At 36.2% G+C, this 11,473-nt stretch overlaps 1 protein-coding gene across 8 annotated transcripts in view; it reads left to right on the plus strand.

The window, feature by feature from the left end:
• Positions 1-11,473, plus strand: part of LOC109545670 (zinc finger protein 865) — a 57,525-nt gene that overhangs the window by 21,040 nt on the left and 25,012 nt on the right. For 5 of the 8 annotated variants that reach the window (XM_048660876.1, XM_048660871.1, XM_048660877.1 and 2 more), the window contains 2 exons: positions 8,118-8,290; positions 8,349-8,547. In XM_048660876.1, coding sequence (XP_048516833.1) covers positions 8,147-8,290; positions 8,349-8,547 — 343 coding nt within the window. In that variant the 5' untranslated portion in view covers positions 8,118-8,146. The remainder of the gene's footprint in view (positions 1-8,117; positions 8,291-8,348; positions 8,548-11,473) is intronic. The other 3 variants (XM_048660875.1, XM_048660873.1, XM_048660872.1) reach the window with 1 other exon arrangement.

The raw sequence follows: 11,473 nt of genomic DNA on the forward strand, positions 1-11,473 counted from the left end.
TTTTTTTAATTCGAGAGAAACAAATTTTCTCAGAAAAATAGCACGAGTTTTTGAAGTCATTGAAGAAACATTTGACCAAACTTAAAAATTCCTGAAAAATTTGCCGAAGATGAAGAAAAAACCATTTGCGCTTTGTCTATATCATATTTTCTTTGCCATCCATTGCAGTGAACACAAATTTCCCAGTTTTTTTTAGTTTTATAAAAATTAATTTTTTAATCGAATGGTATAGGAATGTTTGCTAAGTTAAAGGCAAAATTTTCGCAGTTAAAAATTTCCTGGAAAATTGTTTGTGTATGATCAAGTCACAAACCTAGGCCAACAATAGACAATTTTCTTTGCTATTCAGGGCACTATTTGCCAATTTACTTAATCAATTTTTTAAAGAAAAATGGTGCACGATTTTTCATGCGCCATTGAAGGAAAGTGTCCAAACTTAAAAATTCGTGGAATGCTCCCTGATACTTACCAAAACACCAAACACATTCTCTATATAAAATATTTATCTCGCTATCTAGGGCAGGATTTTTCAGTCTCAGAGAAATTAATTTCGTAAGCAAATGATGCATGAATGTTTGGTGGCGACTGAATGCTAAATTTTAAAATTTTTCTTAAAAGCAAAAAAAATCTTGGAAAATTGCGATTATGATCAAGTAACCAACTTGTTTTCTAGAGGCAGCATTCTTTTGCTATCTAGTGCACTAAACCCTAATTTTCTCCTTCATTTAATTCGAGCGAAATTAATTTTTGAATGCAATTGATGCAGGAATACCCCATTGAAGCAAAAGTATCCAAACTTAAAAATGTCTGGAAAATTCTCTCATGTTGAGCCAGAAACCAAATGCCTTCTCGATATAGCTTATTTCTTTCTCTATTTAGTACACTAAACCTCAATTCACTCGCTCTTACATCGAGATAAATTATTTTTTTAAGGGCAAATGGTGCACAAATGTTCCTACATTGAAGGAAAAGTGTCCAAATTGAAAAATTTTGGAAAATTGGTTGATGATGAAGAAGTAGCAAAACTTGCTTCACACATAGAATTTCTTTTCTAATCGAGCGCACTAAACGCCAATTTAACCTATATTTGATTCGAGATCTTAGCTGATTTTTTTAAAGCAAGTGATTCACGAATTTTCCTACGCCATGGAACAAAAAGTATCCGACCTTGAGATTTCGGGAAAATTTCCTGCAATGGAGCAAGAAACAAATGGCTTTTTCTCTATAGAATATTTCTTTCGCTATCCAACGCACTAAACCTGAATTCGCTCACTCTTTTAATAAGAGATAAATTAATTGTTAAGGGCAAATGGCGCACAAATCTTCCTACAACATTGAAGGAAAATCTTCCAAACTTTAAAATTCCCCGATGTTGAGCAACTAACCAAACGCATTCTCTATATAGAATATGTCTTTTGATATCCAGTGCACTAAATCGCGGACTTTTTGCATCATTTGAGGGAGAAATTGTTGAAACTTAAACATTTCTGGAAAATTGTCTGGTGATGATCAAGTAATAACACCCGCTGTGTAGATAGAAAATTTCCTTCTCTATTCAGCACACTAAACCGGAATGACCTCGCACTTTTGCTTTGAGAAAAATAATGTTTTTAAGCAAATGGTGCACAAGGAAAGGAAGTGTTCAAACTTAAAAATTCTTGGAAAATTGCCTGATGCTGATCAAGTAATAACACTTGGTGTCATTCCCTTATCTATTCAGCCCACTAAACCTGAATAAACTTGCTCTTTTGCTTCGAGAATTTTTTTAAGCAAATGGTGCACGATCGCTCACAAGTAATTATTGGGGGATTATCACAAGTAATTACTGGGAAATTCTCTGATAGGGACCAGAAAACCAAATGCTCCATTTATATGGACTGGGTGTTGCTCTATCCAATGCTCTCAACCTAAAATTCGTGCTTCTTTAGTCTTAGAGGAATTAATTTTCCAAACAAGTGAATTGAAGGTAGATAAAATGAAACCCTAGATAGATGAGACTGCTGTTCTCCGCTGCTTTGTGGACAAACTTTGTAGGAAATTGCCGGCCTGTTCTCGTGGAGTAGATTGCGTAAAAAGCACCTCCAGTCTACACCGAGTGCTCGACTCATTAAGCCAATCGATGCGATCCATAATTGATACGTCCGATGAAATCAATGGGCAATAGAAGCGATTCGCAATCGCCTCTCAACAGCTTAGAAACTTCTCACAGTTCGCAAATAACGGCGGCTTTGTAACATTTCACTTTGTGTGTACATAATGATCCCGTTCACTTTTCACGGCTAATGCAAAACGCACATAACATTTGAAATTGCATTAAAGGTCTCCACACTTAAGCCATTGCCCATTATTCCGCAATCGGTGCTCAACTTGACAAGAACCGCAATTTTCTGTCATTATTTCACAGTTTTTGTTTGGGTTTTTTCCCCGTAAACTTTCGAGTAATGGCATTTAATTGAGCCGAAGCTTCTTTAGATCGCGATGGCCGGTTCGCACCTTCGATCACTCAGTTGCGTCGTCTATCTAACAAATCCTCCTCACTGCCTACGGTTTGTCAAAAAGCTCAGCTCAACCCGTAACTTCGAAACTCATCGTAACGTGAACCCACTTACTTTAGATTCCCGCTTACGATATGGACTTTGTCGTGACTGAACCCACTGGGCAGTACCGATATTTACTGCCTCCTTACAATTGGGTGTCTACAATGTTGCTAAATACTGCTCTTTATGAATATGTATATTTACCAGTTATTTATCACTCTCAAATCTTGCCATTTATTACAGTTGACTGGCAATTCTGGTTGGAAATTAATTTTCAACAAAACTAATAATTTTCGCGTTCATGCACTTTAGCCCACATTAGTTTTCTCCTTTTCTGCTACGATCGCGTACTTTCGAATATGTCTAGAATTACGTCGGTCTTTTTCAAATGTCCTGGAAACTTCTCTGATTGCACGCAAAATACCAAACTCACCATGTAAATAGAATATTCATTTCGCTATCCGCTGCAGCGAATTTAGATTTTCTGGTTCCGCTGGACTGATGCACGATTTTTTTGTAGACTGGAGGCAAAAGTTTCAAAACTAAAAAAATAATGGACAACTGTTCTAATGACAAACAAACAACCAATTGAGCCGTCTAGATATAATATTTCCTTCGCTATCTACTGCACTGAACCTCAGTTTTGTAGTTCTATTAGTTTCAGAGATATGATTTTTTATGCCGAAGATGCACGATCTTTTTATCACAACTGGAGGCAAAATTCTCCAAACGAAGAAATTCACGGACATTTTGCTGATGGTTGAGAAATTAAATGTGCTCCCTATGCCTCCTGTGCTATTCAATGCACATTCAGTGCCTCGATTTCCTGCTTTCTTTATTTTTAGAGAAATTATTTTTCTAAGCAAGTGATGCGCGACTCTTTGTTAACGACTGGAGGCAAAATTTTCGCATCTGAAAAATGTATGAACATTTTTCTGATAACGAACGACAAACGAAACGTACTTTATATACAATACATTTTCTTCGCTGTCCAGAGCACCGAAGCCCAATTTCCTGGTCTCGTTAGTGTCAGAGATATGATTTTTTTAAGCAAGTGATGCACGATTTTTTTAGGGCAAATTTATCGAAAAAATTATGAATTTTTTTCTGACGATGAATTAGAAACAAAACGCTCTTCCAATATAGCATATTTCCAGTGCTATCCAGTGCACTAAACCCCAATTTCCTGGTTCCTTCAGTTTTATGGAAGTAATTTTTTTTAACCCAATGAAGCACGACTTTAATAGCGATTGAACCCACAATTTTTGAAACTAAAAAATTCATGAACTTCTTACTAATAATGAGCAAGAAACTAACCACACCGTCTAAATAGACAATTAACTTCATCATTCAGTGCACTGAACCTCAGGTTCTTTGCAGTTTGAGTTTAAGAGAAAATAATTTTTCATGCCATTGATGCATGAGTTTGACGATGGCCGCATTTTTAAAATTCAAAATTTTACGGAAAACTTTGCTGATCACGAACGTGAAAACAATTGAGTCTTCTAGATGTATTATTTCATTCATTATTTAGTGCATTGAACCTTACTTTTATAGTTCTGTTCGTTTCAGACATTTGAATTTTTACACCGGTGATGCTCGGATTCCTTGATTGCAATCAGAGGCAAAATTTGCAAAACTAAAAAATTTGTGGCAAATTTTCTGATGACGAACAAGAAACGAAACGTGCTGTTTATATAACAGATTTCTTGCGCTATCCAATGCATTAAACCTTCATTTTCTCCTTTTTTTAGTTTCAGAGTTATGATTTTTTTGAGTAAGTGATGCACGAGTTTTTTATAACGGCTGGAGGCAAAATTCTCGAATCTAAAAAAATCATGGAAGATTTGTTGTATATGAATGAGATACTGAATGGGTTGGTCATATAGCATGTTTTCTCTGGTATCCAGTGCACTGAGCCTCAATTTCCTGGTTCCTTTAGTTTTAGAGAAATTAATTTGTTAAGCAAGTGATGCATGACTTTTTGATAGCGACCGAATCTTAAATTTTCGAAACTAAAAAATTCAGAAAAATTTTGCTTATAATGAACAAGAAAGAAAGCACTTCTTCTATATAGATAATTTCATTGATTATCCAGTGCACTGAACTTCACTTATATGTTTTTTTTAGTTTCAAAGATATACATTTTTTAAGCAAACGATATACGAATTTTTTAACGCAGCTGAGACCTAATTTTTCAAATTTTTAAAATTTCTGATGATGGACAGACGAAACCTATCAGCTATATAGAACCTCTCCTGACCTATCGAGGACACTAAATCTGAATTTCGTCATTTATCTAGTTTCCCCGTAATGCACTGCTTAAGCAAGAGATGCACAACATGTTTTGAAGAACTGGCTAACTGTCGACAGAAAATTCCTGGAGGATTTTGTAACAATCCAAAGAAAACAGAACTCGCTGTCCATATTGAAGCTCAATTCTGTGGGTCAAGCTCTCTCTATTGCAGACAAATTATTTTTGGAGCAAAAAATATACGAGTTTTTGTGGCTGTTGACGTAAAAATTGTCCGAACTTAAAAACTCCTGGAAGAGCCGCTGATGATGAACCACTAACAAAACTAGCTAAAGTAATAACATAATTATGTCTGTGTCCAGTACACTAATCGGGAATTTTGTGTCTGATTTACTATTACATTTTTTTTACATTACAAATTTTTAAACTTAAGTAAAAATTGCCCAAATTTAAACATTTCTGGAAATTTTCCTGACGACGAGAGAGGGAAAACGCATCTCCTACATAGCTTATAGCTTTTGCTAACCGGCACACTCAACCCCAATTTCTGGGTCATTTTAGTTTGACAGAAATTATTTTTTTAAGCCAGTGAACCACGCAATTTTATAGGCAACTGAAAGCAAATTTTCAAAAACTTAAAAATTCCTGGAAACGGTGTGAAGCTGATCCGGAAACAAAGCTCGTCCCATAAATAGACAATTTCAGTACCCATCCAGCGCACTAAATCCCCATTTTTGTGCTTAACCAATTTCAAAGTAATGGACGTTTTAAATGGGACATGCATGAATCTTTATAGACATCTGAAGTCAACTGCAAAAAAGCAGTTGTCTACCGGTTCAGGCTTACGTTTTTCGAACAAAAATAGCCCTGAAGATGCTGGCATGTCTGCCAGCGAAACATCAGGACCAAATTCCTAGCGACGACGACTTTGTCGTTCTATTCTATCTCTCTCGTTCTCCGTACCGATCACTAGACGAAATTTGGGTATTCCCATCAGTTTACCATCTAAGTGAATTTTCAACAAACAAATAAAAGGAAATATTTGCGCGTTGTTCGTTATCTGCACGCGCCTCATGTTGTATAATTTACAATCACACGTGTGTAAATTGATATTCACTAAGCGGATATGTATGACTATCGCACACAACATTATCTATTGAGAAATCCATTTTATTTTTTTTTGCTCGAAAACTGTACTTGAATAGAACCCGCCCACCGATAGACCGATAGTGCGGTTTACCAATAGGGAGCTATTGCGTTTTGTGTAATGCGGACTAAGGGCGGGCCCACACACGTCTTGCGGTCGCCTTTTATTTTATATACCGAATGTTTCGTGTGGAAGTTAATCGTTTTACTGCCACCATTCATATGGGAACTCGTGACCTTTATAGAATGTGAGCGAACGTTACACTTTGTTAGCAGGGCCTGGCAATTGGGTGGATTCTAAGGCGTTTTACCAGGGTTTCGCCAAATTCTCTATAAAATGTGTTTTCTCTTAATCCGCGGTACTAAGGACCCAAGCTGTGGATCTGAATTTTGCAATTTAGCGTTTGAAAGCCCTACGCTTTTGTTGGGGTTTTAAGGAACAATATAGAAGCGAAAAAAATTACTGGAAAAATTCCCGATGCTTATCCACAACTGAAACTCACCCTGTGTATAGACAATTTTCTTTGATATGTATTTCAATAAACACTAACTTTTTGATTATTTCAGCTTCATAGAAATTCTTCTTCTAAGCATTCGGTGCCGCATTTGTAAACGACGCGACTGTTGGCAATATTTCCGAAACTTAAAAATTTCTGGAAAATTGCCTGGAAAACCTAAAAAAATATTACCTGCCCTCTATATAGAATGTTTTGTTCTCTATCCAATGCACAAAACCCCAATTAAATGGCACTATCGGGTTCAGAGAAATTAATTTTTAAAGTAAGCATTGCACGTTTTTAAAGGACCAAATTAAAAAATTCCTGGCGACATGGCTGATGATGGACCAGACACAAAGTTTGGGTTTTATATAGAACGCTACTCTCTCTCTACTGCACTAAACCTTTATTTCGTAGATCGTCTGCTGACAAAGGAACGAATGTTTTAAGCAAGCATTGTCCGATTTTTTGTACGCTGTTGAAGGAAAGTTGTATAAACCACAAAAATTCGGAAACAACCAGATTATTATCTAGAACCCAAATTGGGGCTGTATATAGACAATTTCCTTCTCTATCTAGCACACTAAGCGATAATTTTGTGCTATTTTTACTTTCAGAGAAATCCATTTTTTAGGCATGACATTTTTGTAAGCGACTGAAGGGATGTATTTCGAAACTTAAAATTTCTTGGAAAATCGCTCGGAAAACATTAAAGAGTAAAACCTGCCCTTCATATAGAAGTTTTCGATCTATCCAATGCACAAAACCCCAATTTTGTGACTCTTTCGGTTTCAGAGAAATTATTTTTTTAAGCCAAGCCAAGCACGTTAAAATTCAAAATTAAATAAATTATCCAGCTCTCTCGAGGCTAATGATGAAACAGATGCAAAAGTTTACGTTTCACATGGATCGCTTCCTTCTCTATCTAGTGCACCAAACTTCAATTTCATTGCTTTTTTGCTCTCAGAGAAACGATTTTTTTAAGCAAGCATTTTGCCATTTTCTGCACGCTATTGAAGGAAAAGTTGTCTAAACTAAAAAAAATTCCTGGAAAATTGCCTGAAGATGACGAAGAGGCTACGCTTTCCACATGTATACAAAATTGTCTCCCTAATAAGCACAATACATTCCAATGTCATTCTCCTACAGGTTTCCCAGATACGTTTTTTTAAAGAAAGTGTTTTACGATTTTTCTCTGGAAACAAAAATCGGTGGAATATTCCCTGATGGTGTCCAAAAATCGAAACTGGCCCCATGAACAGAACAATCCTTTAGCAATCTAACGTAGGCCTGGGTAACACTGTGTTGAGTTGCGCTAGTGAGTTGTTGCCGGTCTCTGAGTTAACGAATTATAACTCATCGGTTAATGAGTTATAAGTCATTTATTAAAGCTTTACAAGATCCGAGACTGGAATTTCAAGTCATTCCAGTTTTAGCAAAGTTTCTATTAAGTAATTCTTTCTACGGAAAAATCGGATTACTTAGAAAACATGTTAATGACCCTTTTTTAGATGTGAAAATTTCAGTCTCGGGTCTCGTAAAGCTTGAATAAATCACTTATAAGTCATGAACCAATGAGTTACAACTCGTTAACTCAGAGAGCGGCAACAACTCAACACAGAGTTACCCAGGCCTATTGGGAATCCCCCAGATCCAGACGATAACCGTAATGTTTTGTTTCAGCAGTTTGTGTAGTCGGCGCTCGCCTGGCGATGGGGAGTGAGCACTATTGCCTGCGCTGGAACAACCACCAGGCAAACCTGCTGGGCGTGTGTGCGCAGCTGCTGCGCGACGAACGTCTTGTGGACGTAACGCTGGCGTGCGCGGACGAGGGACGTTGCATACGCGCCCACAAGGTACCCATCTCCACTCCCACCCTCTGGGTACCATCCGCCCACCTCCCTTCGTTTGCAGGTTGTGCTTTCCGCCTGCTCGGCCTATTTCCGGGCGCTGTTCGTCGACCATCCGGCACGCCACCCAATCGTCATCCTCAAAGACGTGCGCTTCAGCGACCTGCGCACCATCGTCGAGTTCATGTACAAGGGTGAGGTGCGCGTCGAGTACGCACAGCTCAATCGGCTGTTGCAAACCGCCGAAAGTCTTAAGGTTAAAGGTAAGGGTTTGAACATTTTTGTTTCATTTCCTGATGATGTACTAGACGCAAAACTTGCCCCAGGGAATAGAATGTTTCTTTCTCTATCCAACGCAATAAACCCCGGACTTGTCGGTCGTTTGTAGTGGAAGGCATTAATTTGTTTGGCTAGGGCAATAATCGACTAAAATTTTGTCCAAAAATTTAAGTTTTGTTGCAAAAAATCCTGACGGTGGAAACACGACAAAATTTTCATAGTTTGGTTGCTGATCCAGGAAAAAATGTCCAAATTCAAATAGTTTTGGATGACGATGATCGGAGGATGAAATTTTGATCATACGTAGAATCTTTCATCTAGGCCTGGGTAACTCAATGGTTTTTTAGGAGTTGACACAGTGCTGCGCAAATGCCTTGGTGCGCCAACCCAACGCACCGGTGCAGTAACTCAGTTCCGTTGCTGGGAAAATGTTGATGACTTTTTTACTTGTTTTTAGATTTATTTAAAAATACTGGCAATCTTAAGGTATTTTTCGCGAAAAATTACGAAATAAATTTTATTAGAACACTCGCCTCCTTCGTCGCTTTGTAAAAGTTTTGAAATCCCTTTCCATTTTCGAATTTGGGACAAAACTGATATACAGTAAAGTCCGCTTATAATGAACCCGGTTATAGTGAACTTTCGGTTAAAACGAACTTTTTTCCTTTAATTGAAACGTCATCCATAAAAGCCAACGTATTTTTTTTGTTGGTTATAACGATCCTGTTTATAACGAACTTTCGGATATAACGATCACTATTTGGGTTAGTTGTATATTCACTTTCCGTTTATAACGAACTTTCACTCTCAACAACAGCTCAACAAATTCAGATGAAGATGTGTACAATTTTGTCGAAGAACTAGTTAAAACCATGAGTGATTTCAATTTCTTCGAATATGTGAGCATTGATAATGGCTTTCTTACAAGAGAAATGTTGACCGATGAGCAAATTATAGACTCCGTAACCTCATCTACAGCTTTAAGCGATAATGAGGAAGATGACGATTTAGGTGAAACTGATTCTACTGTAGACACTAATGCTGTTCCAACCATTTCTGAAATGACCAAAAAAGTGTTCGAAACTCGGAATTTTCTACAATCACGCCAAGTTCCTAATCATATCTGGGAGTCATTTTGTGATCTTGAAAACTACATAAATAACATCTATTTTTGCAGCAGAAATGTACAAACAAAAATTACAGGCTTTATGAAGTAGATTTCAAATTGTGTTCTGTTTATCTTTTTGTGTTCTTTTTAGTTCTTTTTAGTTACCTACTAACTTCTACTACTCTATGTAAAAATAACGAAATAAAATACATCACGTGTTTTTCTATTATTATTATTCGCTTATAGAGAACTATATAACAAACCAGTTTTTGTTCATTTTTCAAGTTCGTTATATCCGGACTCAACTGTAATTTTTTATCAAAAGACCATCTGAATAAGTGAAAGTTTTTAATAAATTATTTGGAAAACTCATCACTTTCATTCCTCTGACGATTGTAGAGCTTGTTAAAAAAAATGTGGCATTTTAGTTTTGCCTGATTTTTTTTTGCTTGACTTTCCACTCAAAAACGCTCTATTTTGAAGATTTTTACTTAAAAATACTGACAATCTGGAAGTTTTTTAAGCGAAAAATTACACGACAAATTTAGAGCTTTGTAGGAATTTTACAAAAAACTTTTTTCAGCGTTGAGTTCGGGACAAAAACGAAAATAAATTTCTCTCGTTTCTTCCCGAAAATCCTTAAGATTTTCTCAAAAACCGATCACAAAACTAAAAGTTTTTCATCAAAAACGCAATTTTTTTCTGATGGTTTTCTTCTTTTCTGACAATAATGGGCTCTTTACAGCCAAATAATGATGAAAATTAATTTTGCTAGAAAATTCGTCTCATTCATCGGTTTGCAGGGAACTTTAGAAAACCGTTTTCAGCTTCGAATTTGCCACAAAAACCAAATAATGTTATTCAGTTTTTACCGAAACTAGTTAAGATTATCTTGAGAAGGCGGCCAGAGCAAAAGTTTCTAAAAAAATGTTTGGAAAATTCGCCACCCTCATCGCTGAAGAGTTTTCAAGTTTGCTTAAAATTTCAGGTCATTCCAGTTTTAGAAAAGTTTCTATTAAGCAATTCTTTCTAGGCAAAAAAACTATTATTTTTAGTTTTACTTAAAATACTGACAATCTTCAGGCATTTTCTGTGAAAATTATAAAATATATTTTCTTGAAACATTCGGCTCCTTCACAACAGCTTTGTAAAAATTTTTTGGAACCTTTTGCAGCTTGGAGTTTTGGACAAAATCCTAATAATTTTTTCTGTATTTTTTTCCCAAAAACATTTCCCCGAACAGAACAAGGGAAAGTTCAGAATCAATTACCCGGAAAACTCGTCACTTTTGTCGCTGAATAATTTGTTTTATTTAAATTCCGGTTTCTTCACTTTTAGGTCAATATTTCTAAACAGAACAACGCGTTTTTTCCTAAAGTTTTACTGTAAAATACTGGCAAACTGAGAGTGTTTTATGCAAAAAAGTTAAAAGATGGATTTACAAGAAAAGTCGTCATCTTTTCAGTTTGGTCTTCTTTATAATATTTTTCGATTACCCATTTTACCTTTGTATTTGGGACAAAACCGAAACAAAGTTATATTTTTCGTTTTTTTTTCGATAAAATTTAGATTTTCTCAAAAACGACCAGAGAAAGCAAAAGCGTATAATCAATATTTCGAAGGGCAGAAAGACCGATTGGGTCTATAGCCTTTTTCTGTAGGAAATAAAGATTATTTATTAATAAATAAATTTAATTGTAGATAATTATATATATTGTACCGTGGATGGCCGAGTATTAAACTCTTTCTTCAGCTTACAACTTTTATTCCACTCGGTACAACTTTAACTACGGAACAGGAAC

This window comes from Dendroctonus ponderosae, unplaced genomic scaffold (genome assembly GCF_020466585.1).
Source record: "Dendroctonus ponderosae isolate FM_Combo_2020 unplaced genomic scaffold, Dpon_F_20191213v2 Dpon_F_20191213_1, whole genome shotgun sequence".
Classification (NCBI taxonomy): Eukaryota; Metazoa; Arthropoda; class Insecta; order Coleoptera; family Curculionidae; genus Dendroctonus; species Dendroctonus ponderosae.